A 16,576-nucleotide genomic window follows, 5' to 3' on the forward strand; every position below is an offset into this window, starting at 1 on the left:
ATCTCCTCCTCCAGTTGTCAGCCTCCCTCTCAGCCCACGCCACACTGTTTGGATTACTTTAGATTTGTAATAAAGCCTTGATATTGGATCGAGCAAGACTTCCCACCTTGTGTTTTTTCTCTGACATGACTTGTTATTCTTGGTCCTTTGCATTTTCATATAAATTTCAAAATCAGCTCATCAGATTCTAATAAAACAAGATAAGACAAAATACCTATTAGGATTTCGATTGGGTTTGCATTGAACCTAGAGGTCAATTTGGAGAGAATGACCCTCTTTACAATATTTAGATTTCTAATCCCTAAACATGGTGTATCTCTCCATTTATTTAGGTTTTCTTTAATGCCCAATAAAATGTGATCATTTTGTCTGTAGAAGTTTTGTGCTTTGATGCTGGTGTATTATAAAAGAAATCAGAGACATGTCATTTTATCAATTAAAGACTTAAATCTAACTGCAGTATCATTATCACACAAAATTAGCAATAATGCCTTCCCGTTTACCAATCTATGTTCAGTTTTCCCTGACTGTCTCAAAAATACCTTCTTATGGTTGATTTGTTTGAGTCATGATCCAAATAAGGTCCACACGTTCCATTAGATAGATGTGTCTCGTAAGTGTTTTCTTCTTTATAGTTTGTTTCCTTTTGATCTTAAATCTCTAATTGACTTTCTCTCTCCTCTTCCCCCTACATCATGTATTTGTTAAAGGGGTCATTAGTCTTGTAGAATTTTCCACATTCTGGATTCGGTGGTCATTATTCTCATGGTGTCAATTTAACATGCCCCTTTGTTTTCTGTATTTTCTGTAAACTGAAAATTACACTTGGAGATTTGTTTAGATTCTGCTTCAAAATTTTTTTTAAACAATACTTCATATGTTGTTTTGTGTACTTCTTATTACAAAACACCAGGAAACTATCTGGTTGTCCCACTTTTAGAGACGTTAATATTGAGCGGTGGGCACAGGTGTTAAATGCTTTCATTATAAAATTCCTTACCAGTCTTTCTTCTAATGATTTTAGTGGTCACAAATAATCAGTGCTTACATCTGTTATTTCATTGGAAAATGGTAATTTTCTTTTTATTGTCTGTGAAATCTGTATTATCACCCCATTTTCCATCCTGTTCTCTTTTTTTTCCCCTAGATTGTTCTTTCGAAAATTTTATTAGTTATTTCAAAGAATCAAGTTTTGGCTTTGATATTCTCTACTGTGTGTTTATTTTCTAGTTCAGTAATTTCTGCTCTAATGTGCATTATTTTCTTCCTTGGAGATTTTTTCTGGGGAATTTAATTGCTATTCTTTTTCTTACTTGTGAAAGATACTTAACTCTATTTTTTTAGTCTCTCCTTTATAATGTCTGCATTTTACATTGTAAGATTGGTATTAAGTACTATTAAGTACTTAAGTAGTATGTTAACTGCATCCTCAGGTTCTGATGTGTCATATTTTCATTACCTTTCAGTATAAAGTATATTTAATATCCATAATTTTTCCTTTGACCAATGAGTTATTTAGAATTGTGTTGTTTAATTTCCAAATATTTGAGGATTTTTCAAGTATCTTTCTGTTACTTGATTCTTAGTTTAAGTCTTTTTTTTGTGTCAGAGAATCTACTTGGTATTATTTCTTTTTTAAAAATTTGTTTTATGGCTCAGAATCTGCTGTAACTTGGTGAATGTTCCATGTGCACTTGAAATGAATGTGAATCCCAATGTCTTGGGGTAGAGTGTTTTATAAATGTCTGTTAGGACAAGTTGGTTGAAAACATTGTTCAGGTCTTCTGTGTTCTTATTTATCTTTTGTCAATTAACTGAGAAGAATGTTGGCATCTGCAACTATGATTCAGTTCTAATAGTTTTTATTTTGTGTATTTTGAAGCTCTGTTCTTGGGTGCATACACATTTAGTATTGTTCTGTTTTCTTGAATAAATTGATCTCTTTATCACTGACTGTGTAATGTCCTTCTTTATCCCTAGTCATACTCCTTTTTCTGATGCCTACTGTGTCTGATAGTAATATACACACTCCAGCGTTCTTTCGTGTTTGTATGGTATATTTCTGTCCATTTATTTTTTTAATCTATCTGTGTCTTATGTTTCAAATGTGGTTATTATAGAAGGCATATAGTTGGGTCTTACTTTTTTTTAAATCTAATTGAACAATCTCTTCCTTTTAATTTGAATGTTTATATCATTTACATTTGATGTTACTCCTGATATGCTTTGGTTTAAATCTACCATGTTGCTATTTGTTTTCTATTTGCCTCAACTCTTCTTGCTATTTTCTTCTTTTCCTGCCTTTTTAAAAAAAACTAATTAAAAAAAATAATTCCAGTTTATCTCCGCTATTGGCTTATCCCTCTTTTATAAATTATCACTGGTTGTTCTAGGGTTTATAATATACGTCTTTAACTGATCACAGTGTATGTTCAAATAAAATTATAGCCCTTGCAGACACTGCGAGATGCAGGAGGGGAACCTCAGAGCTATGGACTCGTTTCCTGCCCTCCATCTTTTCTGCTAGGGTTTTCCTACGTTTTACTTGTACACATGTTACAGACCCTACAATACCTTGTTCCTACTTTTGCTTTAGATAGTCAACTATCTTTTAAAGCAATTAAAATGAAAAACATGTTTTTTGCCATTATTTTGACCCTTTCCGTGCTTTTCATTTCTCTTTAAAAAAATGCCCATTTCCGTCAGGTATTCTTTCGCCTCAAGAACTTTCTCTAACAATTCTTGTTAGCACAAGGCTGCTGTCAGTGAATGCTCACAGCTTTTGTTTGTTCATTTTTTTTCTTCTAAGTAAGACTGTATTTTTGTGAACAATTTTAGGGTCACAGAAAAATTGGGCAAAAAGTACAGAGCTCGCATATTCCTTAACTGACCCGGCAGGTCCAACTCCTCCAATAGGCCTTCAGCCTATTAACTGAACTCATTTTAAAGTCCTTGTCTGATCGGTCTGACACCTGGGCCCGATGTCCTCCCCTCCCCGTCCCTGCCTGGCCCGGCTCATTCTCACACTCATCTCCCGGCGCGCTCCTCCATGGTCGTCTTCTCTGTCTGAAGAGTCTAGTCCCCGCTCGTCATCATCGACTTCCTGGCCTGTTTACGGACCTGGACTGTGCGTTCCTTCAGGGCAGGGCCTGGTACTTACGCATCTCTGTACCCACAGCTTCTTGCCCTGAGTCTGGAGCTAGTTGGGCTAAACTCGTGATCGTAACTGCATGTTTGGGTGAGGGAAAGAAGGGACAAAGACGGGAAGGGTGACTTCCATAGTTACATTTCCAGGGAACATTGCCGTGCAAAGCTGAACCATCCTCTGTCTTAATATTTTAGAAAATCCACAAAAATAATACCTGCTTGTTGAAACATGTAGCAAGTTTAGGTGTTGAATAGTAAGAGTCCCCCACCCACTACACTCTTACGTAGTAACTATGAACAATTCGGTGCATATCCTTCTAGACTTGACCCCTAAATGAGTGTGTGCATGTAAGTGTGTTTATGTGTACATGTATCACACATATATACATAAACATAATTTGTGTTAAGAAATGGGCTCATACTAAATGTAAAATTCTTCACCTTGTTTTTTCATGTAATATATCGTGGGCATCTTTCTAACTCAGCGCATATCTACAGGTACCTTTGGAAATGGTTGGATAGTATTCTGGTGTATAGATCGATCATGATTCATTTAAGCCTCCCTCTTCTGATAGACGTTTTGATAGTACTTCTTGGCTTACGGAGTAATACATATAAAGGCTGACACGCCAAGTACTGTGTTAGGAGCTTCCCATCGTGATCGCGTTTACTCTTCGTAACCCTTTTCCGAGGCTCGCGCACTCATCCTCTTTTTGTTCATCTTGTTAGCATAGCCGACCTGGGAAGGATTGAGGCTGATGCTCATCCACTCCGACCTCTCCAGGTCACTCCAGCATAAAGAACCAGGTTTTCCAGAGTGTTGGTGCCAACGCACCGACCCGAGGCTTCGGCCCTCTCCCGTCTGTGTTCACTGCGGTGGATCGGCCCCTGCTTCCGGGCCCTCTCTTTCTCATTTCCTCGCGTTCCCTAGGAGGGCAGGTCCTTTGTGACCACTAGGGGCTGGATGCAGATCTGTCTGTCTGTTCTGTGGCCCCACAAGCAGATTGGGGATCTTAGCTGCTTGATTTCCCAGGGGAGGCTACATGAATGTGGTCCAGTGAAACGTCATCAGGGACTTGATGGAGTCTGTTTCGACTTGCCCAAACCTCCTGGCTGCCAGATCGCGACCCTTCATCCAGGGTGGTAAGCCTGCCTCTCCATGGATGGGCTGCAGCTGATGGATTTCTTCCTGTAGTATTCTGGGCCAAAAGACTGCGCCTTTGAATCTCACATTTCTAGTCTTCTTTTCCTGGAAATCAAGTTGGGGTTTTGGCTTCCGCTAATTCTCCAGGTGCATGGCCAGAAATGACGCGTATTGTTCCTGGATGGTCAGGCACTCAGGGAGCAGACAGACGCAGGCAGGGGCCCGGAGGAAACTGTTCTCGCATGAGGCCTGCAGGCACTGTAAGCCACTGCTGATCGCACTGAATTTCCCCTCCTCATTGTCTTTGTTTAAAATAGCTATCGACGTACAGCATAGTGGTTAGACATCTAATATAACTTATGAAGTGATCCCCACTTTGTCTAGTGCCCACCTGGCACCATGCATAGTTATTACAATTGTATTCACTATCTTCCCTTATGCTATACTTCACCTCCCCGTGACTATTTCGTAACTACCAATTGTAGTTCTTACTCCCTTCACATTTTTTCACCCAGCGCCCGCCACCTCCCATCTGGCAACCATTAATTTGTTCTCTGTATCTGTGAGTCTGTTTCTGTTTTGTTTGTTCATTTTTTCTGTTCTTTAGATTCCACACATAAGTGAGATCACAGGGTGTTTGTGTTTCCCTGTCTGACTTACCTCACTTAGCATCAGTCCCTCTAGGTCCGTCCATGTTATTGCAATTGGTAAGATTTCATTCTTTTTTATGGCTGAGTAATACTCCATTGCATATATGGACCACCTCTTTATCTATTCATCTATTGATGGACACCCAGGCTCCCTCCATATCTTGGCTATTGTAAATAATGCTGCAGTGAACATAGGAATGCATGTATTTATGCTGTACGCCTGAAACTAATATAAAATAATATTGAATGTCAACTGTAATTGGAAAAAAAAACAACGACTTTATTGAGGCACATTTTTTCATGCATAAAATTGACCCACTTACAGCGTCCAATGAGGTGAGTTTGGGTGAATGTATACAGTCACGCAAACCATCACCGTCATCGAGTTTGAAATTCCCGTCACCCCCTTGTTTCCATGTTTGCTCCTTGCTGTCAGTTCCTCCCTTCCTTACCACCGCTGGCCCAGGCAACTACTGATCTGTTTTTTGATGCTAAAGTTTTGCCTTTGTTAGAATCTCAAATAAATGAAGTCATGTGGTATTTGGTCTTTTCTGTTGGGCTGCTTTTACTGTTTTTACTGTTGCCGGTAGTGCGTTCATTTTCTTTCATGGCTGAGTCGAATGCCATTGTGTGGGTAGCCTGTGTTTTGCATACATACTGCCCCGTTGACGAACACTGGGATTTTCTTCATTTTGTGGGTATTATGAATAATGCTGATATGAACATTTGTGTACAAGTTTTTGTGTGGACATACATTTTCATGTCATTTGGGTAGATACCCAAGAGGGAATTGTTGGGTTGAATGATAAGTGTTTATTTAACTTCTTGAGAAACTGTCAAATTGTTTTCCATATCACCTGTGCCGTTTGCATTCCCGTTGCTTTATATTTTTGCCAGCACTAGGTACTCTTTTTATAATCTTTCTTCTAGTGGGTTTAGTGTTACCTCATTGTGGGTTAAAAAACTCAAAACACAAAAACCAAAAACTTTGTGTTTTGTTTTGTCTTTAAACTTTATTTTGAAATAATTTTAGATTTACAGAAGAGCTGTAAAGATAGTAGAGTTAATCAGTTCCCTTATAGCTTTTGCCCAGCTTCTGCTAATGTGGCTCTCAGCCAGGGTGATTTTGCCCCCAGGGCACACTTGGCAGTATCTGGAGGCAATTTGGTTGTTACTACACGGGGCGAGGGCAGCCAGGGGGATGCTGGCACCAGTGGGTAGAGGCCATTTGAGATTGAGATGGCCATCGATGCCTTTTGGGGCCTTTCCTTCTGCATTCATGGTCACTTAACTCCCTGCCACTGTCACGGACCTCTCCTCCAAGTCTGTCTAGGCCTGGCCGCCAGTCAGAAAAGGGGAAAAGGTTTTCCCTTATCACGAGCAGACAGTGTCGACCTCCAGGGACCTCCAGGCTGCAGGACACGGTTCGTGCCTATAGGATGTTGACCCCCATTGCGCAGCGGTCGTCTTTGGCCGTTGCTGGACACTGTCTCCCCCCTCTGGATGGAGGCCGCTGACTTTCCTTTGCTCCCTGGCTATATTCCCTGCTTATAACCCTCACCCTGGCGCTCGGTGTTGCCCATGTAACTGTGTGGGTCATTTCTTGTCTCTACAGTCAGATCATCGCCAGAGGGCTACTTGACATCTTCCGGGACTTCGGTAATGATGAAGAAGACTTCTTAACGGTCATGGCGATCGTGGTCAGACTGTCAGAAGATGCAGGTTTGTACGAGGAGTTATACACCTTTACTTGGTATTTGTGTGTTTCCAAGAAATTGCCTATCACCAATGACAGCTAATATAAAAAATTATTCATCGATACATTTTATGCAACGTCTAACCTTAAATGAGTTTTGTCATGAAGAATGGGTGTCTTGTTTGGCATCAGATTATCCTTATTTGTAGATTAGAATGACAAATGGCTGTGAATGCCCTTTGCCCTGGCAGTTAGGCCTTTTGTATTTCATGAGTTTTGCCAGACTACTGGTTGCTAAGAAATACCAACACAAAAGGAGTCCTTTGGGCTAGAACAATCCCAGTCATTGGTTTCCCTCACCTGTGAAAGTCGTAGACTGGTCTTGATTTTTCTTTTCTCTTCCTACCTCCCCCTGATTGCTCTCCTGGAAGAACAGCCCACAGCTGCCCGGTAGACACTAGGGCACCCCCCGCCCCCAAATAGAGATGAGTAAGATGAGTGAGTAGTGGGGTTGCCGGTACCCACAGTGGCTCTGCCCCCCAACCTCCACCCCCCACATTGGTAATGGCTGGTGAACAGCTCCAGAAAGTTTCAGAGACCTTAGGCTCGCTTTAGAGTTTGAGAATTTTAAACTGAAAATAGAAAAATAAGTCTTCCGTATAGCTCCCCTATTAGCTTAAAATATTCATAAGACTATGACACAACACTTTTAAAAAGGCCCAAGTGGATGTTTTGAGTCCTTAAATGGATTCTCTTTATAAATGAGTCACTATTTACAGCGCTGAAGCAATTATATATTTGTGTTAAATTTAATGCGGTCTATTGGCGCTAGAGCTGCTCTTTTGTTTAATGCTTTGCCTTAGAAATAATTGGGATGCGTGGATTGCGGGGGAGTGCATTTATGAAAGAATTACTTATAATGTATACATTCTGGCTGGAATTTAAATAAGCACAACCCATAGGTCTGGCGTGTCTGCCATTAGTTGTAATGGCTTTTGGACGCTGGCCCAGCACGCACACTTCTTGCCCCCTCCTCAGTTTATATATGGCTTGTTATAATAGAGTCGTCACTCTGTCTTCTTTTTATGTTTTTAGATTGCTGTGTAGCTTATTAGCCTTTTAAGCCTGTCTGTAGCATAAATACTCTAAATGGGAAATGATTTTTAAACCGCATTTTTCTAATTTTTTTTTGATGAAGTATTTTAGTAAGAAAAGCTACAAACTATCAGTACATGCTATATAAGATGCTTGGCTTATTCTTATATAATTCTTTTTTTTTTTTTCCTGCTTTTTATTGCTGCAGAGCCCACAGTGCGGACCGAGCTGATGGAACAGATTCCTCCTATCGCCATTTTTTTACAGGAAAACAGATCAAACTCGCTAGCGGTGCTCTCCGAATATCTCATCCCTATCGTGGTGCGGTACCTCACAGATCCAAACAACCAGGTGTGGAAAACTGACCTTTAACACCTACGTAGCCAATTCTCTGGAGTGTTCTTTACCTGATATTCGTCATTCAGAAACAGCTTAGATTAAGATAATTCAGGAACCAAAGGTCGATGTGTGCCCTGTGCCGCCAGCCCCGTAGGAAGACAGACAGGACTCATGCCTATTCTCATGAGATAGTTCTTTTTTTTACCTTTTTATTATGGAAATTTTCACACACAGCAGTAGAGAGAATATTCAAATGAATATCCATGTACTGTTCACCCAGCTTCAACTATCATTTGACCAGTCTTCTTTTCATTTCTTTTACTGAGATAAACCCAACCTAGATAAAAGCATTTCGCAGACACCGCATCATTTCAGCGGCGAATCCTTTAGTATTGCACTCTCAGAAATTAGACACTTTCAAATACATAATGACAGTCCCATTATCACAAGTGTAAAAATTATCAGTAGTTCCTTAATATCATCTAATATCTAGTCGTTGTTCCAATTTTCCCAGTTTCCTCATAAATCTGTTTTTTTCCAGATAGTTTCTCCCAATCAGAATACACACAAGGTCCACACGTTGCATTTGGCTGACGGGTCTTTAAATCTCTTAATTTCTGAAGTTCTCCCTCCCTTTTTTCCCCTGCTATTTATTTGTTGAGGAAACGAGATCATTAGTGCTATTGGGGACCTGGCTGAGTGTCTCCCTATAGTGATGTCTGCGATGTTCCCTCATTCGCAGTATTTTCTACACACCGGTAGTGAATTTCGTCTCTGTCGCACTCAGTTGTTTTGGGCAGTACAGTGAGAGGGTGTTCTAGGTGCTGTGCTACCGTGTTTCCCTGCTGCATCCAATCAGGAAGCAAAAAGCAGTGTGGTCATTGAATCCAGGTTTGTTCAGCCTTGCTGTTCATTATGGAGTTCCCCGTCAACTGAGTACCAACCATGGCGGTCACTGCCTCATCAGAGGCTGCAACACTGTGGTGCTCTCATTCCGTCATTTCTTCTTCATTTAAGAGCAGGGAATCTTCTATAAAGACCTAACTTCCCCCTCAGCTCACAGTAACCCTGAAAATCTGTTTGTCTAGGGAAGGTAGGATAAATGCTTTTGTCACTCCCTTTATTTATCAGTTTCTAGAATAATTAGTTGGCGTCCTAATCATTCATAGAGGTTATTACCAATTTAGGTTTCAAAAATGTGTTGATTTTGAATGTTAGTATGAACTTGTGAATTTTAAACATGTTAGATGTTTTCATCCATGGAAATCATTCTTTCTTGATGACCATATTATCCCAGCTCTGTCCAGTAGGAACCCTTCGGGTGGGCTCCTGCTTGGAGCTGGCCATTTCTCCAAGGAGCCCTGACTCCTATGAGAAGGAAATGATCACAGGACATCGGAGTGTGGGTCCTGGGGGTGCTCATTGCTACGAGATCAGGCATGGCTTCAAGTGACAGAGCAATTTCTTTTCTTAAAAAATAAAAATTCCTCATGAGTGTATATGGGTATTTCCAACTCAAATTTAGGATTATAGGGCTTTTACTTAGGTTGGTTATATGTGTATATTTTTACTTAGTGCAAATGTTGCTGCTTAGTGGCATTAACACGCGTGTGTGTGTGTGTGTGTGTGTGTGTGTGCGCGCGCGCGCGTGCGTATGTATCTCTAAAATAAAAATTCCAGTATTATTACTAACAATATGGCAGAATTACTGAAGAGAGTTTAAGATTTCTTTGCAGTTCTTTTTGTTTTTAAGCTATCTCCCCCTAGAGATGCATAGTCATAGTCACATTACTGCGTTTTAAAGCCACTTGCATTAACCTTGTCTTTGTGGATAAGCTGACAACTTGATATGCAGTTAGGCTCATTTGTTTTCATTTATTTTTAATTTTTAGAAATTACTTTAGCTTTTGCATTTTGATTTCATTTAGACTTATAATTATTCAAAATGCTTTTACATGATTCCACAGGCAAACTGTAAAATAGTACATTCAGAGAACTCTTGACTTCTATCCCCTTGCTATCTTGCCTCTCCCTCCCCTAGAGATTTTTAGGGGCGCCTAGTACACACACGTGCAGATAACTCTGAGCACACACACGTATGTCCTCGTTCCTTTCCCAGATGCAAGGTGGCGACTGTGCCTGATGGCGTGTCCCTCGCTTTCCCCACTGTCTCGGGTGTCCTGGAGATCGGTCCATAGCAAGCAAGCTAAGGAAAGCTTCCACGGTCCTTTTTTCCTGCAGTGTAATACTCCACCAGGCACATGCAGCCTAGTGTATCAGCAGACATGTGGATTATCTCTATTTTTTTTGCCACTTTAAAACCATTGCAACAAATAGCCCTGCATCATTTCTGCCTGTGTCAGTTTATTTGGGGATGGATTTCCACAAAGACCAAACATATTTGTAATTTTTTATGATATGCCAAGTTTTCATCATTGTTAGTTTTAAGAAATTCTGCAATTTTAAGGCTTCTATTTCTCCCTTGATGCAAGCATTTTTAAAAGAGCCAGTACTCACCTCTGAGTGTTAAACAATGTGACAGGATTAAATGTAGTTTTCAAATAAGGAAAAAGTCATTCTGTTCCCACTCTCCTCACATTAGTATTTTGATTATTTTTGCGTTTTCTGCTCTAGGTGCTTACATTTTTCCCCACGTTGGTCTGATCATAATGTGATGCAGTTTCTTCCATTCATTCATTTATTCAGACAGGTTCTGAGCGCCCGTTATGAGCCAAGCACAGTGCTTCGTGCTGGGGATAAAGAGATGAGTAGGACAGATTTTCTACCCCAGAAAGTGCATCTACTTGTCAGAGACACTACATCTTCATAACCTTCACATTTCTAATTTTGGTGAAGGCGTAGATTTCTTTCAGCTTTTTTGTACCATAGATGCAGTGAGCATTGTGAAGGATGCGGTTTTATTCTTCTATGGGCTTTTCTTGTTCCTTTGGATATGTTCTTGAAAATGAGATTATACTGGGTCAGGGGATTTGATATTCCTTGACCTTTGTCATATATCATCACCATGTGTTCGATTCCAGAAGGGTAGGGGCTGAACTGTGGCTCTAGCGTGGTGCCTGACACTCTGCCTGTGTTTGCTGAAGAGTTGTATCGACGGCCAAGAGCCATTTTACTTATCTCTGTGACCGAGCATGGGGCCTGGTACCTGGTAGATTTTTAGTAACGATTTGTAGAACGGAATCAACTGTAAATGCTCTGCACTTCAGCTGTCGTCAGCTACTCGCCTTGTGTCTCAGGAATGGATGTCCCACCCCCTTTTCAGGTCGGATGTTTTCATTTCCCTCTTTGGTTCCATCTTCTTGTCTCGTAGCTTGCTGGTTTCCCCAGTCTCTCTCATTGGCTCATCTCTTCAGATGATAATTATGCCCAAGTCCCCCTCATCGTTCCATCCCCTGGCCTTGACCCTGAGCGCACACCACTCCTTGCCCTCCTGCCAGGCTTCCTGAAGAGGAGCCCCTGCAGGCTCTCCCCCTGAATGGGCTCCCACTCTGGCGGCGGCTCACCCCTGCCGCTAATGCGCTGAAAGCCAGTTGAGAACTACCTCACCATGGACTCAACTCGTCTCATTGTGAAATCCAGTGTTTTGTGGTTTTTCTTCAGAAATAGTTTTCATTTCTAAAATGTCATGAATATTTTAATCACATGAGAGGGTTGTGTAATAAACACCCATATACCCACCGCTCACTTCAACAAATGTAAACGTTTTCCAATTTCATTTCCAACCTTTTGGTTTATAGGTTACAGATATGGTTAAAAGTGCTCCGTGCCCCTGCTCCGTCCCCTTTTCCTCCCTTTCCTCCCCTCGCAGCAAGCTTGGGGTGTCCCTACCCGCCCAGGGTTGTATAGTCACAGGCTTGAGCCAGTGGCTCTGCATAAGCCGGCATCTGGTTTGGGTGCTTTCAAGTCTTACTTAAATGGCGTCAGATGGTGCTTCCCGTTCTGTTGCTTGCTTTTCAGCCTTCGTTTTCCTGCTCCATCCACACCAATCCCGAGAGCTGTTGGTCATTCATCTGAACTGTTTTATGGTATTCCTTTTATAGCTTCCCCACAATTTATCTATCCAGTGACTTCTTTCTTCCCTTGGCTTGATCTGTTTGCACTGTTTGTCACTCTTAGCTACTTTTGGGTTTTGAAGACCCCTTTCTTGGATGCCCAGCTGGCATTTCGTGGAGCCCTACCCGCCAGTGGGATGGACAGGTGACCAGGACATGTCCCTGCTCCCTGGAGCGTTCCAGCGGCACATCCGGCCTGGGATCGTCCTAGCGCTTCCCTCCTCGGCCTTGAGTACTGTGGCCTCTGGAAGGATCACAGCCAGCCCCCAGCGGGCATCCTGAGCCCCGGGCCCCGGTCTGAGCCCCTCTGTAGGCCATTCGTTCCACAGCCGCCCTGCAAGGTGGGACCATTACTGTCCAGTTTCACAGAGGCGGAAACTGAGGCTCCAAGGGGCTAAGTTTTTGGCCCAGGATGACCCAGCCAGTAACTGCAGGACGCAGATTGGGCCACAGCGTTGAGACCACTGCCGTGTCACCTGCTGGGCTCTCGAGTGTCCTCCCTGCCTCTTCCTCCTGCCTGTGTCTTCCTCAGTCTCCGTCCCCAGCCCTGGTCCTCGCCCGCCCTTCAGGGTGCCATCGGTCTTTTTCTCCCAGTGCCAGGATTGCCCTGGTGGGCTCGTCTCCTTCCACGGGCCTGGGAGACCCACCTGCACGTCCCTCGGGTGCGTGAGTCCTGACCTCCGTCTCCAAGCCCGCAGGTGGCCCTTCTCAGAGATCCATTGCACACACACAGCTCACAGATACACCTCAAACCTTCCTCTTTACCCTCCATCTTACTTCTCCATCCGTTTTCTCCAGTTATTGGTGGCCTGAGGCAAAGACCCCAGAGGCATCTTTGATTTTCTGTGATCACCTTCAGTGATCTGCTCAGCTCTCTTCGGCAGTGTCTCTCAAACCCACCCTCCTTTCTGTCCCTCACCCCCCAAATCCATGCCTGGGTCCGAGCCAGATTGTCCTCCACCCCCCAAGTCCATCCCTGGGTCCGAGCCAGATTGTCCCCTACCCCCCGAATCTATGCCTGGGTCCAAGCCGGAAGCACCTCTGCTCGGGAGCCCCTCGCCGCCTCTCTGTTTTCACAACTACTTGAGGTTTCTAAACTGTCATGTTCACTGAAGCTGAGTCTGACCTTGTCACTCCTCTGCCAACCCTCGGGGTTCCCCGTGGCACCGAATTATCACCAGAGGTCTTTGTGGGATACTGAAGCCTTTCCCACTCTGATCTCAGCTGGCCCTTAGCCTCCCGCTCTGCCACTCCGCCCAGGCCACCTCAGTGCTGTCATCAGGCCATCTCATGCATCTCCAGAGAACACGCTGTCCCCTCCTCTGTCCTTGCTTGTCGGGGGTGGCTGGAACAAGGTACCACACACTGGGTGGCTTAAAACCATAGAAATGTATTCTCTAGAGACCAGAAGTCCAAAGTCAAGGTGTCATATGGGTCGCGCTCGCTTTGGGGGCTCCAGGGGAGAATCCGTTCCCCACCTCTTGCAGCTTCTGGCGGCTGCCAGCCCATTCTCTGGCTCCGCCTTCACATGGCCATCTGCCCTCTCCTGTCTTCTTGTCATGCCTTTCTCTGTAAGGACACTTGGGGTAGCATTTAGGGCCCACACCGGTAATCCTGGGCATCTCGAAATCCTGGACTTAATCACATCTGCAAAGAACCTTTTCAAAGGTCCCATTCGGAGCTGCCAAGGATTTCACATGGGCATAACTTTGGGGGGTCACCCTTCACCCTCAGCAGGCTTCTAACTGCCTCTGCCATCTGGCTCCATGTCCGCTCAGGGGTCCCCTCACCCCGCTGCCTGGAGTGTGCTGCCAGCTGCCCTCGGGCATCCTGAGGCATCACCTGGATGCGTCATGTAACGAGGTGGCCGGCTGGCCTGGCTCATCTGCTCTGTGGTCCTCTCATGTTCTCTGCTCCTGGCCTGCTCCAGATGCTCAATACGTGTTTGACACTTCAGAGTTACTGGGGACTTCCGTGGCCTGCAGCCTGACACCCGGGCCTGTCCCCGTGCCTGGTGACACTGCCTCTCCTCTCTCGCTGCCCCTCCAGGATTGTTGCAGTAGCTCCCTGCTGACCTTTCTGCGCCCCGTCTTTGATCGATCGCCTCCAGGTTACTCAGAACCCCTGTGCCGGAATAATTTTTTCTGTTGTAAAATATGGCTTCATCCTGTCACCTGCTCAGAAACTTGAATGTTGGGTTGCCTCTGTGGCTTCAGGCTCCCAGACTAGCTCTCCTTTAGAACGGGCTCTACACACTTCTGGTCCCCATGCTGTTCTCCGGCCTTACCATCACTGCGATGAGCTGCGTATCTTGTGACTGGCTCTATAAATTGGAATTTTCCATGCTTTCATTTCTCCCAGAATGTTCTCTCTCCGGCATCCTAGGATCCTTGTGAGTTCTCATGCTTGTTCACTCCGTGCAGACGGCGGAGTTCTTGTTTTCTGTGTCCCGCCATGTAGGGCTCTTCCTGGGCCCTGCCCTGTGGCGTCCTGTCACAGCAGGCAGAATTCATGCCCCGGGCCTGGTGTGCTGGGGTTTTATAAGGCCGTGGGAGGGCAGTGCCGTGTTTTCCTGTCCCTTTGCCTGTGGAGGGGAAATGCTCTCCATGTTTCAACAGGCTTCTGGGTCCGGAGGGTGTACTGGAGGGTAAAGGGCAAGTCAGCCATGGCACCCACCCTCCACGTTCACTCTCTGCAGCAGGAAAGACAGGCAGCAACGTGTAATCATAGAGAAAAAGTGTGTGTGTGTGTGTGTGTGTGTGTGTGTGTAGGTCTGGGCCACGAGTTGTGAAAGCAAAGTGCCGAGCACTGTTAGGGTACAGATGGGGCCTGACCTGGATGGGGTCCAGGGGGCAGGGTCGCTGGGCTGAGAGCAGAGGCATGGTAGGCGCCGGGCAGCGGGACGCGGATTGTAAGGCCTCGGGAAGGAAGTGTGATTGAAGGGCCGGCAGCCCCATGTGGCTCACGCCACAGGGAAGGGAGGTCCTCTGCTAGGGAATTGGGCCTTGACCCTGAGAGCACTTCGGTGTGTTCTGTTTAACCTTTTGCCTTTTTCCTCTTCTAGGTTAGAAAATCAAGTCAGGAAGTACTCTTGATTCTTCTGGAACAAGATCTGATTTTCCAGCATGACATTGAAAACAAAGTATGTCCGATCCTGCTGGCGCTCTCTGGCCCAGACAGCGACAACGAATATAAAGCAGAAGCCGTGAACGTAAGTCTGTCCAGGGACGACAGCCCCACGCCTTGGTGGACTCTCCCGTAACTGGGCATATGCAGGGCTCGCAGTGTCACCTGAGTTCGATGCTGGCCCACACGACCAGGTAGCTGGTGATTTGGCCTCAGGCACAAGTTCACAGTTCAGATCTGAGCATGCTTTGAAAGTGATTGTCCTTATGTCACCAGTTGTTTTAAGAAAGCAGAGCTTGGGAAAGCGCAGCGGTTTGGGCAGAGTTGAGGCAGCTGGTTGAGAATTCTGCTGGGCACGATGCTGAGATGTGGAGGTGAATCGTGGACCTTGGTTCCCAAAGTAAGGAACCCAGGTGGTGGGGGAGGCAACCTTTGGCACTGCTAGGACAACTAAAAGAAAATCTTATAGACGTGTGTGTTTTGTAGATTTGGACAGACTAAAGTAGGGGTGTCAGCAGGTAAGAAGAGGCAGCCTGAGGAGGCAGATGTGGCCAGAGAGTGTGCAGCAGGTTGGGAAATGCTCTGCTGCAGTATTTGTGTTCACATCCGTGAAAGGAATAGTCTAAATACTAAATTCCTTGGGCTTTTCATAGTTAATTTTCTGGTAGCCTTGGGTTTGTAAGACCCTTGTACCCATTTTGAAGTGATTGTGTAATCAAGGACTTTCTACTTGCTTCTGGAGACTTGTTCAGAGACTAGTTATGGAGGAGCCAGTGCTGGCTCTCACGTATCACCCCGAGACCAAGACTCCCCGAGCTTGTCCTCAGGCCTTGTCCTTTGTGGCTCAGAAGTAGGTCATCCAAGGCCATCTCGTCTTCTGTAGCTGCTGTTCTCACGGCCCTCCGCTAACCCACGCAGGTAGCGCTGGGCAGGTGGTCCTTTCTGTTTGTGTTTAAGAAGGAAACACCTCCAGGATTATTTCAGCATCTAGGGAAACTTGTACCTAAGGGTATAAAAAGTCATAAACCTTAATTATGAGCACAATAAAATATAGAAGATAGTTGTTCTCTTGGTTGGAAAAGAGTGACGTTACAGAAAGGAATTCTTTTTCAAAGTGTGGAAACATTATACACACACCATGGAGCTAAAAATTGTATTACAGCATCAGAACATTTGGCAATTATTCTTCGTTTATGTAAAAGTTCTCCTCAACTATGAGTTAGAGGTCTGGCTTTTTAAACTAATTTAATATTTTGCATATCCCATATGTTTATAAGATGAATCAGGCTGAAGAATAATTGATTAT

General features: G+C 44.4%; 1 protein-coding gene across 4 annotated transcripts in view; it reads left to right on the forward strand.

Annotated features, from left to right (window-relative positions):
• Window positions 1-16,576, forward strand: part of LOC109380112 (serine/threonine-protein phosphatase 4 regulatory subunit 1-like) — a 65,666-nt gene that overhangs the window by 21,881 nt on the left and 27,209 nt on the right. For all 4 annotated transcript variants that reach the window (XM_019637373.1, XM_019637374.1, XM_019637376.1 and 1 more), the window contains 3 exons: window positions 6,557-6,663; window positions 7,941-8,083; window positions 15,209-15,355. In XM_019637373.1, the coding sequence (XP_019492918.1) occupies window positions 6,557-6,663; window positions 7,941-8,083; window positions 15,209-15,355 (397 nt within the window). The remainder of the gene's footprint in view (window positions 1-6,556; window positions 6,664-7,940; window positions 8,084-15,208; window positions 15,356-16,576) is intronic.

This window comes from Hipposideros armiger, unplaced genomic scaffold, assembly GCF_001890085.2.
Source record: "Hipposideros armiger isolate ML-2016 unplaced genomic scaffold, ASM189008v1 scaffold_32, whole genome shotgun sequence".
NCBI classification, from domain to species: Eukaryota; Metazoa; Chordata; class Mammalia; order Chiroptera; family Hipposideridae; genus Hipposideros; species Hipposideros armiger.